This window comes from Gymnoscopelus microlampas, assembly GCF_963454915.1.
Source record: "Gymnoscopelus microlampas genome assembly, chromosome: 10".
NCBI lineage: Eukaryota > Metazoa > Chordata > Actinopteri > Myctophiformes > Myctophidae > Gymnoscopelus > Gymnoscopelus microlampas.
In genome coordinates this window covers 36003979-36027676 of record NC_139947.1, presented here as the reverse complement: position 1 = coordinate 36027676, position 23698 = coordinate 36003979, and the positions used below count along the sequence as shown (strand labels likewise).

At 43.8% G+C, this 23698-nt stretch overlaps 1 protein-coding gene across 2 annotated transcripts in view; it reads left to right on the top strand.

Annotated features, from left to right (window-relative positions):
* The first annotated feature begins 5209 nt into the window (after positions 1–5209).
* arhgef25a (Rho guanine nucleotide exchange factor (GEF) 25a) overlaps positions 5210–23698 on the top strand; it is an 88117-nt gene continuing 69628 nt past the window's right edge. For both annotated transcript variants that reach the window (XM_084070194.1, XM_084070193.1), the window contains exons 1-2: positions 5210–5524; positions 8597–8732. In XM_084070194.1, coding sequence (XP_083926320.1) covers positions 5429–5524; positions 8597–8732 — 232 coding nt within the window. In that variant the 5' untranslated portion in view covers positions 5210–5428. The remainder of the gene's footprint in view (positions 5525–8596; positions 8733–23698) is intronic.

Genomic DNA, 23698 nt, shown 5'->3' with positions numbered 1-23698 from the left:
TCTCTCTGCGCGCGCGTGTGTGTGTGTGTGTGTGTGTGTGTGTGTGTGTGTGTGTCTCTCTCTTTCTCTCTCTCTGCTTCTCTGTCTTACTTACTGTATCATCATAGCTGTATACTGTATCACCAATTCTCTCGCACGCTCTATCTGTTGCTTTCTGTTTCTCCCTCTGTTCTATTGTGTCATCTCCGTCTGTTCTGTTGTGTCAGAAGAAGTCTGTCCAACGATGAGCGAAATGGTTGATTCACACAAGATATGGGTCCACAATCTGTTGTGGGAACGAGGGCCTCCTGTCCTGTCTGTGGTTGAATAGTATAGTGTGCGATGGGGACTAAAGTCTTGACTTTTGTTTTCCATGGAAAATACATTTGCAGGGACAACAAACTAACCCTGCTGTTAACACTAAGCCAGGGAAGCCTTGGCAGTAATTATTCCCATGAAACACACACAGATATGCATGCCAACCCATGCTTGAAAACATGTGTGCACACCACTGTGCAAACACACACAATGATCACACAAGACATTGTACACAAACAGAAGTAATATGCTTACATGATGACCGACTTTAAAACATGCCTTTACAAAATAGACTAAGAATACTTTGGAGTGTGCATAGTGAACAGCTCTGGAAGAGTTCATAATGAGAGGCATGTTGTTACTTTCAGTGTTACATAACATCTCATGTCCATTAAGGGGAAGTGTCCTGCCCCTCTGTGACTAAATGGAGAACCACAGTAGTTGTAGATGTGTGTCTCTGATAGTATAGTTGCAAGTCACTGTCTTACAGCAAAGTGCAGCGTTCCAAAATAGCAATAGCCAGGTGTAGCATCTGGAGATGAACTGAGCCTTTTTAAAAACACACCAACTGTAATTACATTAGTGCTGATAAGACCCAGTAGCCTTGGCTGAACCTCTAAATATAGTGACATGGTATAAACTAGCAAGAGCATGTCCCTACTTCCCCCACCGTGTTAAGTACGTTATCTAAAGCTTTGTTTCTCAGCCTGTTTTGAGTTAAACTTGATAATGCAATTATGTGTTAAGTGTCGTGAAACAAAACAATATTGATCAGGTGTCACCGAAATGCATTTTTGTCACCTAAGCTATTTCAACAGAATGGACACTTAAACAATTTACTGCATACGACACACACACACACACACACACACACACACACACACACACACACACACACACACACACACACACACACACACACACACACACACACACACACACACACGTGTATACATATATATACTGTATATATATACACACACGTATATTTTGTACCATTTTCTTCTGCATGTTGTCCAATTTCCCAACATTCCTCTGTATGTTTACAAGCAACACCTGATTTGTACTTCGACATACACTGGTGTCATGCACAACAATGTAAGTCTAGACCACTGTCAAAAGTGGTCATTCAGCCAAGCTGGAGACGCCCAGGAAACAAACCAGAACCTATATGGTGGTGTGAGGGTTTGACCTCTGTGTCACCCAGATGCACCAGGACAAAAGGTTTATCAAATTGATGTATATATGGAGACAACTGAGGCTTGCACCCATTCACAAGTTCAATCCCATCAAATACCACCAACCAAATGCTTATGTAAAAAAAAATGTTGCTCTTAATACTCTTAATGTATTGCCCCATTCAGTCAAATGGAGCTATTTTAGGACAAAAGAAGAAGGAAGAGCTAAAAAAAAAGGGATGTTGACTCGTTATTACGGGCTCGTTCTAAAATGTCTTGATAGCATGCATCCATCTGCGCTTAACAGGAAGACGCAAAACAAAGCACACAGAGATGGAAGTGACTTATGTCTTATGAGAGGCTGACACTAGAAGTGAGGTTGAGAGGAAGTAAGACTGAGGAAAGGGAAGTTGGCTTGGCACGAGGAGAGGGCAGGGCTGGGAAAGAAGAGCACAGAGGAGATTCACTACCTTACTTACTTTAAATTCCCTGAGGAACACAGGCCATTGGTGAAACTCCTCCATCCTCTCCAGTCTTGTGCCCCCCGATCCGATTCACCACCTTAGGACACATCCAAACATGCTGCGTAAAGGAAAAAGACAAATGATGGACATACCGTCTCCTTACACTTGTACAAACTCTGTTTATTTCCACAGAGCAGCTGGTCTATAGCTGCTGCACCAGTGGAGGGCAGCACAGCTCACCCTACAAACTCCCAACAGTTTGCTGTGTTTATCTTCCCTAAATAACCGTTGCCATTATGCTGGCCGCCTGCAGAAAACAGAAAAGTCTTTTTTTATTGAATTCTATTTTGATAGGCAATGAAAGAACATTTCGTTCAGATTCCCAGAACCCTGATACTCAAGTTACCCAGTGTTCCCTTACCACGGGCCACAGTTATTATCTAGTCATTGAGAAAAGAAATTAACATCTATTCTGGGCCCCCTTTCGCATTTAAGTCACGCAAGATGCGGACTGGTTGCTGGTCCCAGTCCATTCACCCGTATGTTTGATTTATAGCCTATTTGGTTGCGCACCGGGATCGTGCACCGAAAATAGCCGGTCTACAAGCTCTCAATGCATTGCATCGCAGCGCGTTGTGAGCTTTTAGATCGGTTATTTTACATTGGCTAATCCCTTATAACCACCACAATACCCAGCTGTGGTCGACCATGGGGGCAGGGGGGAGGAAGTAAGAGGTCTGGGGAGCAGGGAACTAAGTTTAGCCAGCAAACTGATTCTAAAGAAGCCACGGGCTGAGCTAATATTAGCTTCCTGGCAGAGTCTTTTCCTGGATCGGTCTTAATAGCGCTTGGCTCTGGCCTCTGCAGCGTTATACTGGGCTCTGTGGCAGTGAAGCATGGCTCTTTAGTCTCTTGTCCTGAACAGTCATCGTACATCTCCGGCCTCCATTAACCGGCAGGAATGAGAGACCTGCTGCTGCTGCCGGTGGAAGTTAAGCGCACCCAAATCGCGCGCGTGTGTGTGTGTGTGTGTGTGTGTGTGTAGGGGGGGGGGGGGGGGGTGATTGAGTGACTCCACAGCAGGTGAATAAGGAATGAGCAACGATGCTCTAATATGCTCTCCAGAGGGAATCATTTGTCAAAGGAGATTAATCGACTGACACAATCCGATATGCACACACACACACACACACACACACACACACACACACACACACACACACACACACACACACACACACACACACACACACACACACACACACACACACACACACACACACACACACACACACCTGCAATTGGCACCAAAATGGATTGGGCAGGGGGGGTGGTCGGTTGTTGGACAGCTCATGGCCAGAAAATGATCATGTGATCAATTTAGCTGGATTGCCCTTTGACTGACCCATGTGGTGAGTTCTCATTGGTTGGTGGTTATAGGATACCAAGCAAAACAACAGTGCTACCCCCAGGGGTCCTTGAGGGGGTTCCAGGGGGTCCCCAGCAAAATTGGTTAATACAGCAACACAATCATTTTAACCCCTTTATCCATATTTTATATGTTGGCTATTCAAAAATTGCAGATATACATCTATCTATCTCTAATAAATAAACACAAATCTTCTCTTCTCGGGGTCCCTGGCACAAAACATTTTCAGATGGTGGTCCGCAGTCAATGTCAATTTGGGGTTCCTTGGCAGGAAAAACAACTACTGTTTTCGACTGTGTTTTGTTGCGGCCCTCCAACATGATGGACTACGTTTGAGGGTTACTATTTTGATCACGTATTGGTGTCCACTCAAATGTCTGCCAGCTGGATCCGTTACGATGCTAAGCCCACACACACACACACAGGTGGCTGCAATTCAGAACTGGCCCCTGTAAAAAGATAAAAAATATTTGTATGCCATTAAATGTTTCGTTCAAAGGACCCCAATGACAATCCTCTTAACAAGGCCTTGTATTGAACTGTACTTCCCTGTGCTTGTCTTTGCATATTAACAGTTTGCAATCAATACACACTTACACAAGCTCACAAACACACGCACGCACACGTCATCTTTCCATGCACACACTCGAGTACATGCACTTTCCACTCCCGTCGTACATTAGGTAAGTCTGTCAGCTGAATATGTGCTCCACATCTGTTTTAGCGATCAAGAACCTCACATTTTTATATTCTAGTACAATCGTGGTTTGATTTCAGTCCTTAAAGGACTTCAGTACTCAATAAAATCCTCAGTGTTACCCATATTGGTACATTAGGCTCCATTCGCACACTTTACGAGATACGGTTACACATCAACGTGTAACCGTATCTTTTAAATAGAGGGAGTTGTGCTCTGTGGGTTGTGTGTGTTGATACCTTATTTGGGTCTGCCCTGCTCCTTTTATGAGTTCACCCAAACCATGTGTCTACTGCCAGAGACCGGGGCATGATAAGGAGCCAGAGAGAGAGCAAGGGTGTCAGGAACATTAGAGAACAGATTCCAAGACGCGGAGACAAGAGGATGAAGATGTCTGAATGTGAATCCACAAGTGAGTGCCGGGGGTATATGAGGATGGATGGATGGATGGATGGGACAGAGAGGAGGAGAGTTTCGGGGGAGAGGGGGTGGTGTTCCTCTGTAGCCAATGACGAGGAAGAAAAGGCGGAATTTTGAAGAGGGTGAGATTGGTCAGCACAGCAGCCCCTCAAGTCAACGCAAAAGCAGTTTTATAGCCTTCAAAGAGCCAGGGGAGAAGGAGAGAGCAACGCTGCAGGGCAATATCACAGCGTGGAGCTGACAGCACGGAGCTCACACACACACACACACACACACACACACACACTGACGTTCACATTGGTCCAACGTACTTCTTCAACCAAACAGGCAGTATAAGGAATATGCTGTCCTCATATTGAAGGCGAGAAGCGTTAAGTTGGAAGAAGACTTATTCACTGGACCACGCAAGACTTATAAAGACATAACGTGTGCTAGGCCACCTGTGTGTGTGTGTGTGTGTGTGTCTGTCCATAAGGAGGGGAGGGACAGAGACAGAGAGAGGAGAGCTCTGGGGATCCTGCCAAGGCACGTAACCCCCCCCCCCCAACACACACACACACACACACACACACACACACACACACACACACACACACACACACACACACACACACACTCCCCCACCTCACCCCTCCTTGTCCAGACAAAAACATGTTCTCCCCTTCCAGGATCATTATTCATGTGCATGAGCGTTCCTGTGGGTCAGAGCATGCACAACAAGACGGGCTACGGCGACTCAACTCCCAAACTCTGGCACAGTGAGAGGTGAAAACAGAAGGAAAGAGGGAGAGAGAGAGAGCGAGAGAGAGAGAGAGGGAGACTGCGGGAGAGAGGAGGAGACTTGAGTCAGACTCATAATAGCAGTGGAGTTTCCAGGAGGAGAGAGATTGAGTGAAAGTGTTGAGATCTTGAAGGAGGCTAAAGGGAGCTCTTGTGTGGGAGAATGAAGGCTCTGCAGAAGAACCAAGGGCGCACTGACCAGATGTTGGGAGCCATGGCTGACATGCTGACCTCCCTGGCCATGCCCAATCAACAGTGGGTGAGTCTTGTTTTGCTGCTGCTGGCTCTGGCGTGTAGGCGTGTTTGTTTGGATACATACAGTATACGCAGCAGGAGCTGGTTTATGTGAGAGCTTTACCGTGTGTCGACATTCAAACCGACAGGGGTGGGTGGTGAGGGGATTTGGGGGTCAGTCGACACATGGAGAGACTCCGCTTTGCTCGTTTGGAAAATCTGAAATGCGCTGAAGATGATGCTGCATGCATGCCCGATGGCTTTACTACTTAAGCAACATTTCATTATGTGTGTGCGTGTGTGTTTGTGTGGGGAAAAAGACAGAGAAGATGGTACCCCTGGTTTAAGACCATTGGTTCTCAAACTTTTTTACGCCAAGGACCCACAAATTAACATGCATTTGGCCTCGGACCCCCATCTGAAAATATTTTGTACAGGATTTGTGTTAAAAATGTTTCAAACATGTATTCCACATTTTCCATTTATTTTTCAAAATTGTTTAAAAACAGCTGATGTAGTTGTAAACAGATATCGATGCTATGTTAAGTAATTTAGTTGGGGGACCCCCTGAAACCCCCTCCAGGACCCATGGCTGTCCCCGGACACCACTTTGAGAACCACTGACCTAAACCTGATGGTAGAAGCTCTTTTAACTGCTTCCAGGAATCGTAACGGGGTTGACCTCTAACTCTGTGGCTCTCAAACCTTTAGTGGCAAGGACCCCCATAATTGATATGTATTTGGCCGTGGAGCCCCATCTGAACATGTTTTGTGCCAGGGAGATTTATGTAAAAAAGTAAACCTTTAAAAACAAAATCTAAAATCGTGCCGCGCAGTGAGCTTGTATATCTGCTATTTTTGAATAGCCAATGTAAATAAAATATGGATAAAGTGCTTAAAATTATTGTGATGCTATATTAACTACTTTTGCTGGGGACCCCCACAAGGACCTCTTGGGGGAACCGCAATGCTCTAACTCATCTTCGGCACCATATCTGCGACACACATCAGACATAATTGCTGTCACTGCGTACAAGCCCGTTATCTTGACCTCAGATGTCCAGGGTGCCGGTCTAAAAACGGTGCCCTTCATCTCACACTATCGCTATAAATCTCCCATCGACCTGAAAAGTGAGATAGATTTAGAGAGAGATTCAGAGAAATGATAAAAAGCGAAGGGTTTGCTCTGCTGGTCTCTTTTCTGCCCATTGGGAGGAATCTTGGATGTTTCTGGAAGCGCACAGTACAGGAAACGGAGGAGCAGTGATTAAGACATCTCACCATAAACAAACTGCACTCACAAAGAGGCCTAACGCCTCACTGGTACTCTGCAATTTTATAGCTCAATTCCCGCTCTCCTTCACTCCCTCTCTTGCCCTTTTTCCCCTCTCCCTGTCCAGGCAGACACTTCTGAAAACACAAATGCTGTAGGTCTCTTCAGTGAGATGACAGCTGTTTACATCATGGAACCTGATGGCTTACATCAAGACTCCAAAACCCCACAGTCGACGACTCATTTTTGGAGACGCATTAAGTCAGCAAATTCCTCAAAACATAGCCCGGTTGCTAGCTCAGCTCTTATAATTATTTTGTATTTAATACCATTTTACATAATGCTTTGTGAGCAAACTGATTATGTCAGCTTCTAAGTGTTTTTGATATAACTTGTTTGGAAGCAAATTGACTGACTGACTGAGTGATTGAAATCTTCATTAGCAAGATTGTTAACAGTACAAGTAGTACAGACCAAGTTATGCTAAAAGGATAACACTAAAAGGCCCAGGTGCTTGTCTTCATTGTGGTCCATTGTGATTGTACTCAATTCATCAGTAAGACATACAATACATACAGTAGGATGGTAAGGATAATGAGGCTAATATGTGGCTTCCTCAGCAGGTACAGTAGCAAAACCTAACACAGGTAGTGATTCTAATCTCCCCTCATCCCTGAGAGCAGTGATAACTCATTGGTTGCCTTTATGATCATCTATTCTGCTGCTGCTAAACCCTCCTTACCCCAGTTCAACCTCATGGACCCTTACCCTGGCCTAGAGCATGTCAAGGACCCCAAAATGATATGTATTATATTTTTAATTATTAAAAATGTTGACGCAAAATTGTTCCTAATTTTCCAAACATTTTGGATATTTAAAAAAAGAAATATATAGCAGATGTACAAGCTCTCAGCTCTGCAAAAAATGACGCGCTGTGTGCTTGTATATCTGCTATTTCTAAATAGCCAACATAAATGATTAAAGTGGTTAAAATGATTGTGACGCTATATGAACTACTTTTGCTGGGGACCCCCTGGACCCCCCCCCCCCCCCCCCCCCCCCAAGGACCCCTGGGGTCCCCGGACCCCACTTTGAGAACCCTCGATGCCTTAGAGTTAACCACATGAACCCTAGAGTTCATACATATTCTGCAAAAATAGCAGCTCTACAAGCTCACAACTGTGACAATGTGTATTGCTCTGCTGTAGTGTGGTCTACAGGCTCTGAAGATTAGAGCATTTGTCAAACTAGCAATATGTTCAGATGCATCTTCCATAAAACCCTTATGGTCTCGGATATTTCATAAAAGCAAAGGTTAAAGCCTCAATCTGTGATTACTTCACCTGTTTTTTTTGGGGGGGGCTTTTACGCTTTTATTGACAGGACAGGACAAAGGCCATCGGGATCGGGATTCGAACCCGTGACACACTGTCAGGCTACACTGAGCCTAGGTGCCTGGACCGCTACGCCAGCGGTCCAGGCAAACATTTTGTTCCTTCACCTGGTTGACCGGTATTTGAACAGCAGGAACAACATGACTAAAACATCATCATTTGACATTATTGTGTTAATTGTTTTGGAAACAGCGCTAGTGAGCAGGGCTCCTTTCACACTGTTTCACAAATCGCACATTAGAACTGACATTTTTCAGTTGTGAGATTTTATTTTGCTTTAATCTGTTATACTTAACCAGCACTTCATCCTCGGAGAACAAGGCTCAACCATTAACAAACAACATCTTTGTGTGTGTGTGTGTGTGTGTGTGGGTGTGTGTGTGTGTGTGTGTGTGTGTGTGTGCGTGCGTGTGCGTGTGTGTGTGTGCAGCTCGAAGAAGGCAGTGAGGGAGATCCACCAACGTGCGAGGAGAGCAAGGTATCTGCCACGGGCCACTGGGAGACAGATGGTGGGCTGGAGTGGGAACAGGGCACCCCAGTCAACCCAGAAAGGAGAGGAAGAACAGGTAAGACCTGACAGAGTGGTATTTTTGTCCATGGCAAGACCAGTTCTGTGTCCACAAACCCCCGGGATGCCAGACCAAACATTGGCCTCGTCAAACCAGTCTGAGCTACTAGGAAAACCATTTGCTCCTCCTGACCGAAACACAAACCTCCCATGACTGAGCCTTCTTGACTCGGTTGTATAAAAAAGGTCTCAGATTTCTGTGCCGGTGCCAACGACAACCAACCCACTGTCATTTCAGTTTCTGGAAATACTGCTGGTTTGGGTATTTGTCTGTTGTTGTTGTTATATAAAAAAGTGATGGGTTTGGTGGTGGCGTCTGCGGAAATCATAATAATTTGGAAATCTTAATATTAGTGGCAAGGCAAGCAAGGCAAGGTAGTTATATTTGTATAGCACATTTCAACAACAAGCCAATTCAATGTGCTTTACACAGAACATCAAGCAAAGGAAACGCAATTATAAAATTACAAAATGACATTAGGATGCATAAAACAAAAGAAGTAAAAATGTATAGATACAGTTACAGTGCAGAAAAGAAAAGAAAAGAGAAAAATAACTCAATCAAAGGAAGCGGCAATTGGAAATGTCTTTAGTTGTATTTTTAAAGAAATAAGAGTGGCAGCTGACCTGCAGTTTCTGGAATGGATTAAGAACTGGAGTGACATTAGTATGTGTAATTTGAGTCCTTTATTTTAGCATAGCCCTGGTGGTGCATGTCTGTCATAAGTCTGTCCAGGCTGACCTCAGTTCTGAGGACTCCACTGAGACCATATCACATAGTGGTCATTAGACTGCACCGGCTTCAGGGCCAGTTATCAAATCAAAGTCACCTGACTCTTGATTATAGGGTTGGGATTCCGGAACCGGAGGAACCAGGATCCAACATTGAGTAATCGGAATTGGTTCCATCACATTTATCCGTTTCTGGAACCGGCTTTATCACACTGTCAGAGCTGGTTATGTGGACTTCACGTCTGCTATACAATTACAACACCGGTGGTTCTTGAAACGTTTTAAATTCAAAGACCACCATAATTCTGGGGGTCCATTTGGTTCCATGTGTACACTCTCAGAGTTACAGACCTGTAAGGGTCCATTTAGAACCCACTATACAGTAGGAATCGTTAAAGGGAACCGTTAAGGAATCGGAATCGTTAAAATCCTACTCTTTTTTTTTTTTACAGAGAAGTACAGAGCTGCAGAGTTTCTGTTAGTGACACTCCTTGTTTTTTTCCACGTCACAAACATAAAAAGACAGGACAAACACATCCCCTCCCATTTGGTTAGGCAGAGTGACCACGAGTGATCAGTTTGATCACTAGAGGATCAATTGTCCAACCCACCCACCCTCCCACCCTCCCTTGGGTCCTATAGGGGAGGTAAAACAGTACTAGGTATACCCTTCCTGTAGAAGAAAAATGTATAAATAACCAAAGTAATTTAAAGGTAGGGTAAGTGATTTTCTTTGGCTAAAATAAGTGTTAAAGGGACTACACCATGAATTTTAACTTTTTCTTCTTTTTTGTGTGTTTTTGGTCTCCCCTACCTCTCTTCTATCCCCAAAAATACCCCAGTTTGAACACTCAGGCTTTCACAGCAAATCTGGGGTTTTCTGTAAATTGGTCTCAAAACAGGCCAAACTGATTTGCACCCTGACGTCACATCACGTGAAGGTACAATACCTCCCGTTTTTCAGTTCCAACCAAAAAAAACAACACTTTTTTTTCTTTTTCCACACAGAACCAGGAGACTGGCTCAATAGCGCCCGTGCCAAACAGGACAATGTGGTATTGCAGGTGAAAGTGCTTTATAAGCCAGAGAGAAGTTAGTTGGAATGAATATATCTGAGGCTTGATTTAGGCTCAAACATTTTGAAAAACGTTTGAGGGACATAAACAATATGATATTAAATATATATACATATATTTTTAAATTCATGGTGTAGATCCTTTAAATAGCTCTATATTCTGATAGTACTCATTGCTGTAATGTTTGTTCAGTAACAGGAGCCTCCATGTCTCTCCAGCTCTTTATTAAACAGAAAATGCATTTTCAGATCGGGATACCAATTTTATCCAATCAGGATAGAGAACTTAGACAGGATACAGATTAAACAAGTGAAATTGGAAGTTATGACACAAAGAAATGTGCAGACAAAATTGGAACTTGATCGCTATCAAAATGAAGCTGATAAATGGGTACTCTCTCCTGATTGGCTAAAATGTTGTCACCTACCTAGAATTTTATTTTCTGTTTATTAAAGAGCTGGAGAGATGGGGAGACCCCTGTGACTGAACAAACACTCAATTATTGCTATCATGATATAGAGCTTTAACCTAACATAAAGCTTTTTGTTTTAACCAAAACATATCACTTACCCTACCTGTTAAGTTCAATCCAAGAAAAGGAAGGGATGTAGAGGGGAAAAAAAGAAAAAGAAAACATTTTAATTAAAAATAAAGTAATGGAAAACATAGCATACGTGTAGAAATTAAAAGAATACAACAAAAAAAAACCTACTCTTGAAGGTTTGTTGCTACAAACCTCCACCCTAGGGTTCTTCGTTGGCGATGATCATAGTTAATCACTTTTTACTGGCAAAGGTGGGCGTATATAAAGTACTGTGTGCAAAACCTGGACACCTGAAGTTGGATCATGAGAGAGACCAAGAGACATGGGGAGGGTGATGGAAAGAGAGAGAGAGGGAGTGAGAGTGTGTGGGTGTGTGTGTGTGTGTGTGTACACACACACACACAACAGGTTCCAGATGGGGCACGAAAACACATTCAGCTGTCTCGCTTCCCCTTCTACCCCTTAAAAGAAAAACACTGATGGTTGCAGCCATCCTGGTCTAACTGAAAGGTTTGCGTGCATTGCCATTTTCCTTGACTGCAATGGAACAAAAGGGGCTTTGTAGCAGGGTTTGGGTTAGTGTGAGTGTGTGTACGTGTACGTGTGTGTTTGGGGGGAGGGGGGGGGGTCAGTGGTTTGTAGTACCATGTGGTCAGGCCACTAGCTGTTGTGCAGAACAGAACATGGCGTACAGGGGGAGAGGGGGGGGGCAGAGGAAACTGTCAACGATGCTTATCTATAATGGCTCTACTTAGACAGATTGTGCTGGCGAAGCTAATGCATCCAAATATTATCTTAGCTCACGGCCCCCATGGCTCGCAGGGGCGGGAAAAAAAGAAAAAGGTGCAGAAATGCATCATCAAATGACCGTGTGGAGGGAGGTGGTTTGTTCCAGTCCCATGAACATGGGGTTGCTTTGTCCGCAGTTTGCTTTTGTACAGTCTTGTTTATTCCTCTTTGGTGGAACAAGAGGAATTTAACCACTTGAACCCCCTATATACATAGTTGACTGGGGGTCCCCCAGGGCTCTATACTGGTCCCTCTACAGTATTATATTTGGTGTAGAGTCTACACCAAATATCTTCCCCCGAAAACAGTCTATGTACAGCTTATGTGCTTGTACTGCACATCTGTTAATTTCACCACATACTCGCCACGAGATAGGGACGCTTGGCTTCAAGTGGTTAACCCATTCAATTCGGGAACGCATCTACAAATGTCTTCTAAATCCTATCAGTTTTCTGAAAACCGTATGTTGCTATAATATCAGTGGTTCTCAAACCTTTTCATGTCAAGGACCCCCCAAAATGTATTTGGTCGCCGACCCCCATCTCAAAAAAAAAAGTTCAGTGACCCCCATAAGCAGAGATTTGAGTTACAAATGTTCGCTTTAAAAATACATATATTCAAAGATTTGCACAAACTTTCATGATTTAAAAACTATATTTTTTAATTTATATAAAATAATGGCTATAGCTAAAATCTAAAATGACACAGATGTGTTCCCGGATTGAATGGGTCAAATGGTACATGTTGTTTTGCAGTACTAGCTCCACATTCATGTCGTTTCAGTACTAGCTCCACATTCATGCCGTTTCAGTAGCTCTACATTCATGTTGTTTCAGTACTAGCTCCACATTCATGCCGTTTCAGTAGCTCTACATTCATGTTGTTGCAGTACTAGCTCCACATTCATGTCGTTGCAGTACTAGCTCCACATTCATGACGTTGCAGTACTAGCTCCACATTCATGCCGTTTCAGTACTAGCTCCACATTCATGTCGTTGCAGTACTAGCTCCACATTCATGCCGTTTCAGTACTAGCTCTACATTCATGTCGTTTCAGTACTAGCTCTACATTCATGTTGTTTCAGTACTAGCTCCACATTCATGTCGTTGCAGTACTAGCTCCACATTCATGCCTTTTCAGTACTAGCTCCACATTCGGGCATAAGGGTCAGTGGTCATGTGACTCCCACTGTGCCGGAGGTCATGGAGCTCTTCCTGTCTCGCTGGGTCTATACGGAGGAGAGAGAGAGGAGAGGAGAGGACCAAATCCCCTGCTTTCTTTCATCATCTGATTCTGGTTCATATACTGTGTACATCCTTTATGAACCATCTGCTATACGTTATAGGGACAAGATGCCTGCTACACAAACCCTGAGTGAAGGAGGTCCACTTGGTTACATTTGCATTACATTATAACACTCAGGATTTCACTGCATAGTGGCTTTGCAGGATTTGTAGTAGGACTCCACCGAAGCAAACCGTTCCCTTACTGCCGTTAAGCATTTCTCTCTCTGTCTCTCTCTCTCTCTGTACTTAAAATTGCAAACACACAAAATGTACGCTTTGCTGTTTTGATGCAGTAAGTAAAGATATCTTAAAATAAAACTAGACATTTTGCTCTGTTTATATGTACGGTAGGTTACGATGTATCGATAGTGCAGGAATACGCATAAGTTAGACGGTCTTCTTTATGGTGGTCATATTCCTTTGGATGTCCTTGCACATTGTTGTACTTCCCTCAGCAAATATGGACGTTTTTTTGTTATTGTTTGTCATCTTTTCAAACATTTTGGGTGTTGGGAGTCTGTGGAATATATGTGTCTCTAATATAAAGTTGGCAGGTAGTTAGAACGTGCAGCTCATTTTGTGTGCAGTGGGTGCACATTCTGTCTTGTTCTTGTTCTCTGTTTAGGGCCAAATAACATTCCAATTTGCTCTGTTTTTTGGTTGATTCTTTCCAATGTTTCAGATAGTCTTCTTTTCTTTTTTCCTTTTCTTTTTCCTTTTTGTTTTCTTATAATTTGGTTTAGTCTGGTGGGGTTTCTGTCTGGTGGCTCTGCTTGTGTTTGTGAACAGAGGCCCAGAACCAGCTGGCTGTGGGGGCATCTCTCTAGATTCTCTCTGTAGGTGAGGGCTTTGTTAAAGGAGACATCCGGTCATTTTAAGTGTTATGTTTGATGTGTGTCAAATCACTTACCAACGTAGGAATGAAAATCGCGTGACTCCACAAATCCCCCTATCGACCCCCACCGTTGGCATGATAGTAGGATGCTGGATAGCCCAAATTCGCCTATTTTAACAAATGCAAAGTCTGTTTTTTTGCTTCTAGTACTCATTGTTGAGTCCCATGATAATGTAACAGGCGCTAAAACTCCCGACAAGCTAACGGCTAATAACAGAACGAGCTAATGCTGGTTGCTGGTTTCTCTCCCGACCTGGCAACCTGGGGCTGCCATCCAGAGAGATAAGCAGCCCCAGCATTAGCTCGTTCTGTTATTAGCCGTTAGCTTCTCGGAGTTTTAGCGCCTGTTACATTATCATGGGACTCAACAATGAGTACTAGAAGCAAAAAAACAGACTTTGCATTTGTTAAAATAGGCGAATTTGGGCTATCCAGCATCCTACTATCATGCCAACGGTGGGGGTCGATAGGGGGATTTGTGGAGTCACGCGATTTTCATTCCTACGTTGGTAAGTGATTTGACGCACATCAAACATAACACTTAAAATGACCGGATGTCTCCTTTAAGGAGCAGGGTCACTCTCTTTTAGGTGATTATAAAATGTAAATGCTCTCTTTTGAATTTTGATGTTTCGGGCCGAGGTTTGGAATCATGTATTTATGTTCTAGGCAATCATAAAAAAAAGTCTGTGGATGCTGGATCCTTTTTGGAATGTCATCTTTTTGGGAGAGTATGAGAGAAGATCAACATGCTTTTATAAGCCTTCTTTGGTTGGAGACGGTTGGAGATCAAGCATTTGACTCATTTGACTATACCATAACTACCTACCTGCTGTACTCTCCTTCTCTCTATCTCTCTCTTTCTCTTTTTTATCATGCACAACTCTATGCACAAGTATTGCCACACAAGATCTAACGACAAACAATAACAAATAAACATTCTGTACAGAGAGGAGAATCTCTTTTCCCCTTCGTATTCCCTTCTTGCTCCAATCCATTCCTCAAAAGCAACTTCCAGCAGTATTCAAAACCTGGCCTCCACACCCCCTTCTAGGCACACAAACAGGCTGGATGTTTTAGATACGGTATATTACTCTTTCCCATGTAGTGCATCATGCAATGCCTAGCTTCTCAGCCCCCAGCAAATGTACGTCTGTCCGCGGCCTTACTGTTTCATAACACTGGAGTCAGTAATGGATTACTGTGTGTGTGTGTGTGTGTGTGTGTGTGTGTGTGTGTGTGTGTGTGTGTGTGTGTGTGTGTGTGTGTGTGTGTGTGTGTGTGTGTGTGTGTGTGTGTGTGTGTGTGTGTGTGTGTGTGTGTGTGTGTGTGCGTGCGTGCGTGCCCTTCCACACACTCTCCTCTACTTTATGATGTTGTCTTTGTCAGGGTGAAATGCTTAAACCCACATCAACAGGAAATGGCACTCAACTGGTGGTAACCAGAGTAGTATACTGTTATTATACAGACATTAGAAGATACACACATGCTTTTTTTATTCATTCATACTCACGCATGTGCACATGCATGATGCGCTCACACACAGACTGCATGTGTACGTTTAACTGCATGCAGACAACATAAAACATAGTTACCTGTTGTCCAGGAAATGTTAGGTAATTAGAGTGAATAGCGGTATTTTACTGCAAGAACTGATATTTCTTCACTAACAGAACAATGATGGAGACCTAGAAAAGGAATTTACGTAATTCTCTTTGCTCTAAAGACTGCACACATTTTATGTGTTGTGCAGTAGTCTTTTCCTATCCTTGTAATGGATAGGCAAAGAATAAGCATTGTACCTCAGCCTATTCCTTTTTTTGGTCATTGAATTTGGATTTTGTGTGAGTTGGATTTTTTTTTGTCCACACAATTGTGTTTTGATTTATTGTAAACAAAGACTGAAAATAAACCGTTCATTCAATATCTCCAGAAAGGCTGTGCAAGAGATTTTCTCAATCTCATTTGGTGCCTTTGGTTAGGTGTTTGATTTGCACGCTTTTAATTAATTCACACTTTTGAAGTGCAGATGGATGGTGCCATCCCATTGTGCAGAGGTGCATCATGAACTGCGTGTCTATCGACCACGGGTGAAGTAAACGTTGGATTAGCTGTTGCTGAGACAATTCAGTTCCTGCGTCATTTAAACTAGGCTTTTTACTGGTTTTGCATTAGGTTTATTAGGTTCATTGTTTACCTGGTGTCCTAGTTTCTTTGTGGCACTGCATTGTTCCCTTTGCACTCTACTTGTGAAACTATTTACTTTGTTGTTTGTTGACTAGGGTTCATGTTTACAATGATTACTTTGATCTCGCTTGTAAGTCGCTCTGAATAAGATTGCGTGCTAAATGCATAAATTGTAAATTGCAGATGACCAGTAGACGTAAATGAAAGACTCCTGAAATTTGAAAGGACACGGAGTCCAGCCCGGAGGCTGAGCGAGGCCAGTAGGTCTAAAAATAAAAGGAAAAACATCTCTCGTTTCCGTGCTGTCTGTTGCAAAGAATAGAACTAGCCTCTGAAACAAAAAACAATCCTCTTTTGGGAGGACTTACATATCAAGTTAGGCACTCGCTGGCCTTGTTGGCGTGCAAAACTAAATAAGCTCTTTGACCATATTCATTCAGCACTTATGAGGTCAAGTGGTCAACTATGTAGAAAATGCTGTCCATATCTGTTTTTTGTGAGAGCCTTGGGAGGAGGTGTACCATCCAAGAAGAAGGGCTGATCCTGAGAGAAGAATCCTGGGACTCGTTGGGGGGTGTGAGACCTTACATGGGCAGAGATCAACCTTGAGCTCCTTAGGGCTAGAGAGGGCATCATCACCTCAGCTGGAGGATAGGCGTGTGCGTGCGAGTGCGTGAGTGTGTGAGTGAGTGAGTGTGCGTGCGTGGGGATAGTTGGCCTGTCACAATTATTACATAATCGTCTAATGGCAATTATTTTAGATAATTTGAGATAATAATTATTTTGCATAATCGTCAAAATAAAATAAGCAGAAACGAAGTGGCGCGTTGTAAGCGTGCAGCTATTTCCGCTATTTTATAAAATTATCAAATATGTCAGTAATGTCTTTGTATATTTAAGCTATTTGTCATATCTGCCTTATGCAATTTTTGATTACAAAGCCTAAAAGGCAAACAGAAATTACATGTAGATATGTTCCAATGTTCAATGCCGAGAACACAATTAAATCGTTAATCGCAATTATTTGTATGACAATTAATCGTCAACTTAATTTTTGTGATCGTGACCTATAGTGGATAGAGCATGATAGTGGGGGACATGGAGACACTTTAGCATACTGTAGCTTCACAGCACCGCTGTCTTTTAGACCAGGGACTGACCTGGCTATGACCAAGCCAGAAGGAAGTACTGTATATGCAAGCTTGCAAGCTAACACACCCACGCATATCCACAGGAATGCATATGCACACACATTTAAGCATACACACATATCCATGGGTACACATACACCTCCACATATATACTCACACCTAGACACACACACACACACACACACACACACACACACACACACACACACACACACACACACACACACACACACACACTGGAAGTGCATTTACAATTGCAAATCTAGGCATATAGCAAACTCCAGGGCTACTTACAAAGTGCAAGATCAGAGTAAATGGCATGACCCGACAGTAGACATAAAATAAGCGCTGCAAAGTCACTAGGATACCAGGTAAACATCAAACCGAGCACAAAACAACACGCTATTTAAATAACATTTTGTTAGCATTTCGTGGTCAAGCAAACTGTGTGGCTGTCTACTAATAACATAACGTGTGAACTCCATGAACTTTAAACTGTTACCAGTATGAATCAACTCATTCTGATTCATGAGCAGATCTCTCGCCAACGGGAGATAATTGGATGAATCAATATTTTCGACACTTGTTGGCAGACAGTGTAATCCTGCTGCTGGTGTTCAGAGAAAGCAGGAGTGTCTCTTCATGATGTGTGTGTGTGTGGTCCAAAGGTTTGGGCCAGTATTTGTTTAGCTAACATGTTCTCCTTTGGGGTGGCATGTTTAGCTCCAGCTTAAGCCTCATTAATCAGGACCTCAGCACTGGCATGTAAAAGTGGTGAAGTGTTCACAGCCATGTTCCACAGAGATGGTGGAGAGGAGACCAAAGAAGAGGAGAGGAGAGGGGTGAGGAAGAGAGGAGAGGGGCGAGGAGGAGAGGAGAGGGGCGAGGAGTCATATTTTGACTATTTACAGTATTTAAAGATTTGACTTTGGGCTTTTATGCCTTTAATGATAGGACAGTTGACTGACAGGAAATGGGGAGAGAGATGTGGTGTGACACGCAGCAAAGATCGTCGGGGTTGAGACTCGAACCCGCGACAAGCTGTCAGGCTGGCATTGCAGCCCAGGGTGCCTGGACTGCCCAGGCCTTTCTGGCACAATTTTGATCAAACGTCAACATGTGACGTGAAGGGGGGGCTATAAAGTCACGATATTGAGTAAAACCCACGGCTGGTCTACCTTCCTCCCACGTTGTACTGCAGAGATCCGTCTGCCTGGCAGCTGCACTGCACAGCGAGGTAGAACGGTGGGAGGCACACAGTGGTACCAGTACATGAACATACAGTTAACACACACTCTCAGAGAGAGAGAGAGAGAGAGAGAGAGAGAGAGAGAGAGAGAGAGAGAGAGAGAGAGAGAGAGAGAGAGAGAGAGAGAGAGAGAGAGAGAGAGAGAGAGAGAGAGAGAGAGAGAGAGAGAGAGAGAGAGAGAGAGAGAGAGAGAGAGAGAGAGAGAGAGAGAGAGAGAGAGAGAGAGAGAGAGAGAGAGAGAGAGAGAGAGAGAGATGGAGAGATGGAGATGTGTTTAGTGTTTAAGACAGCCATGGTGTAGTTTGGGTCCTTCCCAGAAACAACAGTTCAGGACAGAGGAGGACGGTTCAGGACAGAAGCAGGACAGTTCCACTGCAGTCTCTCATGCCAGAAAATACCTCCCACTCACACTGACTTTTACCAGCACCAGAATATGCCAGGTTGCCTTAATTGGCGCTCAGCTCAAAAATGAACAGAGGAGGAGAAAGTGGAGAGACAGAACATGAAATCTGTGAGAAAGAGACAGAAAGAGTTTCAACCTCACAAAGAAATGTGGGTGTGCGTGCGTGCGTGCATGAGTGTGTGTGTGTGTGTGTGTGTGTGTGTGTGTGTGTGTGTGTGTGTCGGTGTCGGTGTGTGTGTGTCGGTGTGCATGTGAGAGGGAGCAGGAGACTGAGATGGAGAGAGAGAGAGAGGGTGGTTGGAGGGGGGGGGGGGGTAGAAGTTATCTCTAAGTTGGAGGGAGAGGAAATGAGGAAGAAAGAATTGGAGAAGGAGGGAGGGAAGAAACGAGAAGGAAATTCAAATGTAAGCGATGATGTGTTGGCAGGATTTCAGCTGGCTGAGGAGAGGCTAACATTAGTGGGAGGTTGGAGAACACATTGTGAATAAAGTAGCAACATATCTGCCTGCACACCGACCCTCTCTGTAGACATTACCATGAACTCTCATACCACGCAGATGTCATAGAAATTCAGCATAATACGGTATGCACCCACGCCATGTGAACTGTTCTGTCCTGCGCGCTAAGATAAACGACACGTACATTCTGAATCGGTTTGGCCCGGATGACTCTGTGTATGATCACCATTATCCCATTGCTATGCAGAGCACATCACTGTGTGTGTGTGTGTGTGTGTGTGTGTGTGTGTGTGTGTGTGTGTGTGTGTGTGTGTGTGTGTGTGTGTGTGTGTGTGTGTGTGTGTGTGTGTGTGTGTGTGTGTGTGTGTGTGTGTGTGTGTGTGTGTGTGTGTGTGTGTGTGTGTGTGTGTGTGTGTGTGTGTGTGCGTGCGTGCATGCGTGCGCAGAAGACTCCATATAAGCCCTTGTATGAGGGGAGAAGGGCAGACCAGCACGGCCGTGCACTCGTTGACGTGTGCCATTTATCTTCACTGCTTAATTAAAGGATCATGAGAGGGTTTATGAATCATATCTGCCGCCGCGGTTCCAACTGCTAAATGTGATCGACTGTCCCCCTGAAAGGAGTCGATAAATGACGCTTTGGCTTCTCACACATCTGGCTGTTCTGGCCCCTAAAAGGAAAAAAGAGATCAAACACCGGCTTCCATCCACATCCACGATGGTATGTGCCTTATTGCTAAACATCCCATGTAGTCTATATATCTTTTTACACTACACTCCTTTCCTCCCTTCCTGGAATCACACAAAGGGGGATACACAATCCTCAGTATTGTTAACAAATGGACCAAATATGGATCAAATAATACTGTTGGGAAAATAGCATTTCCATATAAAATTCCATTTGTAACTCGGAGAATGTAGAAATGTAAGGGTCCATTTGGTTACATTATGTAAATTATCACTCATGATTTTACAGTGTAGGGAGGTAACCCCCCCCATACTCCCATTAACATGCATGCCTCTGCTCTGTATATGTCTGTGCTGAGCCAAAGTCAATGTTAATTTGTCCAGAGGTTTCACTCTCTTATTGAGAGAATGATGGGAAGTGTTTGGGCTGCAGAGTCTGATCCATCTGCTTAAAAAAGTAGAATAAAAAACAGTAGAGTGAGATTCACTCTGTTCTTGGAAAATCTATTTGCCATGTAAGTGTCGCCGTCTACATTAAACACTTAAATCCTCTGGACTTGGTAAACTACACCTGAGTTGGCTCTGTACTTTTTATCTGTCTACACCAAATCTTGCGACACATTGTGAGCTTGTAGATCGGCTCTTTTTGGCTAATGTTCCCATGGATGCTGGGGTTCAAGTGATTAAACAGATTTATAGCTGTGTGTGTGTGTGTGTGTGTGTGTGTGTGTGTGTGTGTGTGTGTGTGTGTGTGTGTGTGTGTGTGTGTGTGTGTGTGTGTGTGTGTGTGTGTGTGTGTGTGTGTGTGTGTGTGTGTGTGTGTGTGTGTGTGTGTGTGTGTGTGTGTGTTATCACAGACTCGTGTCACGTCCTATCATTGTTCCATAAGCTTTATCATAACAATCTCGCCGTGTTCCTGAACGCAACATTTCATATTCTGAAACAATCGTTATGTCATTAGCGCTGACAGCGTATTGGTGAAATATGACACTGGAAAGAAAAACAAGTATGCCTTTCTGTGTCTGTAATGTCTCTGGATTGGTGGTGGTGTTGACAGGAGGGAGCCAGCAGTCACATTCTCTGTGGATCAAGTGTAACCTTTTATTGTGTGCAACAGGTACAAATGCCATCTACTGGCCAAACTGTGAAAGTACACACAACCTAGCAGACACAAAGTGCATGGAGAATTCAAATGTGAAAATTGTCAGCTCAGGAGTCAGGAGCTCTCCCCATTATGTAGACCCAGGCAGTATGCAGGAAATGATCCTGCATCAGATCTCTATAACAGTGGTTATAGAGTTACAGTGGCACTGGCACCTTCTGTGCTCAAGGCACAAATGGACTCTTACGGGTCTGTAACTCTGAAAGATGTACAAATTGAACTAAATGGTCCTTGAAGTGAAAAATATTGAGAATCAATGTTCTATGGCAACGTTATTTTGTGAGATCTGTGTGTATTTCATCTAGTTTCTTTTAACCCCCCCCCCTTCCTCCATTCTGCCATAAAGTTGTTCCTCTGAGTGGTGTTCCAGTGCCGCATCAGCATGACAGTGCTGCTCAATATTCCCCCTGGAGGTTTACCCTTCAATCACACTCACTTAAAGCATCCATTATAAACCAGGAAAGGAAGAGAGAGGAGAGAGAGAGAGAGAGAGAGAGAGAGAGAGAGAGAGAGAGAGAGAGAGAGAGAGAGAGGGAGAGGGAGAGAGAGAGAGAGATTATTTTCTATTCCTCTCTGTGCAGAACATTTATTTGTTATTGTTTGTGGTTAGGTCTTGTGTGGTAATACTTGTGTGTTTGTGTGTGTGTGTCTGTGTGAGCGTAGGAAATAAAAAAAAACATTGAGTAAAGAACAACGCTTTGGTCCAACTGACCTTTATCAGGTATCGTAGGTGTTCAAAAGGACTCTTTCTGTTACGGTAGATATAGTAGAAAGAGAGAAACCCAGAAAGAGTGATCAGGCAGAGAAAGGGAGTACGGACCACGGTGTGTGTGTGTGTGTGTGTGTGTGTGTGTGTGTGTGTGTGTGTGTGTGGGTGGGTGTTACGGGACCAAACGTCTCCACAAGTATAGTAGAATATGAGAAATAGACGTTGTGAGGACCAAAATAAAAAAAGAAGTTAAAAAACATACATTTACAATCAGAAAAAGATTCAGCGTGGGGTTAGTGTTAGGACTAGACATTTAGAGGTTATGTTTAGGGGTTAGAATTAGATAAACATGATTTATACTTAGTCGCGTGCCAAGTGTCATGCACCGAAAAATTGCTCGTAGAGCTGCTATTTTTGCGGCTTAAGGTAAAACATTTAGTAATACAAACCTGTGTATGTAAAGGTTGTGTAAAGGTTTGTGCAGCGAGTGGGTGAGGCAGCCAGAGGATCCTGTGTTTGCTCAGAGAGCAGCAGGAACATCCTGACAGGCGGGTGCCTCCACCCTGTCACTGTCCACAACATGACAGACAGACAGACGGGACAGCCACGCCAAGTCAATTATACCGCCAACCGTTTTAACTCTGGTGGAACCGCAACGCTTCAACACTTTGTGTGTGAGCTTGTGTTATCAGCCGCTTTCGGTGCACGACGACAACCATCGCACAACTAACTAACTATACTGTTAATCAGGCTTTAGTTTAACAACTAAGGATAATTCCTTTTAACAGGTCGTTCATGAAAGTCCTTGCGGTCTTGTTTCCAATGATACTTTACTTTGATTGCTTTTTTCCCCTGTCTACACTAAATCTCTTGCGTTGTTGTGAGCTTGTAGATGTGCTATTTTTGGGGCGAATGTCCTCTCAAGTATAGTGATACGTGTGTGTGTGTGCGTGCGTGCGTGCGTGCGTGCACTGTGCCCGCTGTACTGAAGAATCTCTGGTTTCCCCACAGTGGCCACGGCCCACGGTGAGGATAGTCTCTGTGTGATGCATGGATCACAGTGGAGGACAGTCTCTGTGTGTCTGTCTGTCTATATATCTATCTATTGCAGACGTGTACTCGTGCATGCGTGAGTGCGTACGTGTGTGTGTGTGTGTGTGTGTGTGTGTGTGTGTGTGTGTGTGTGTGTGTGTGTGTCTCTGTGTGTGTGTGTGTGTGTGTGCACGCGCGTGTGTGTGCGTGCGTGCGTGCGCATGTGTGCATGATTGAGTGAGTGTGCGGATAAACAAGGCTGTATCTGGCAGTAGTCATGACTGTGCATCATGTCTGAATGATTGGGTGTCAAATGTTAATAGGCAACTGGCAAATCTATCTACTTCCTAGAAATGGAGTCAAAAGTACAATATTTCTATTTGAAATGTAGCGTGTGAGTGAAATTCATATGGTACAGTACTCAAGGAAATATACTTAGTTACTGTCTACCACTGCACATGGATACATTAACAGTAAGAATTGTACGGAAGGTCAATGACTCATCATTTGTGGTTGGATGAGTTTCATGTGCCCCACATATACAGTGCAAGTCTAAATATGGTACAGTTACTATTCACCTACAGCTCTGTTTGACTCGCCAGT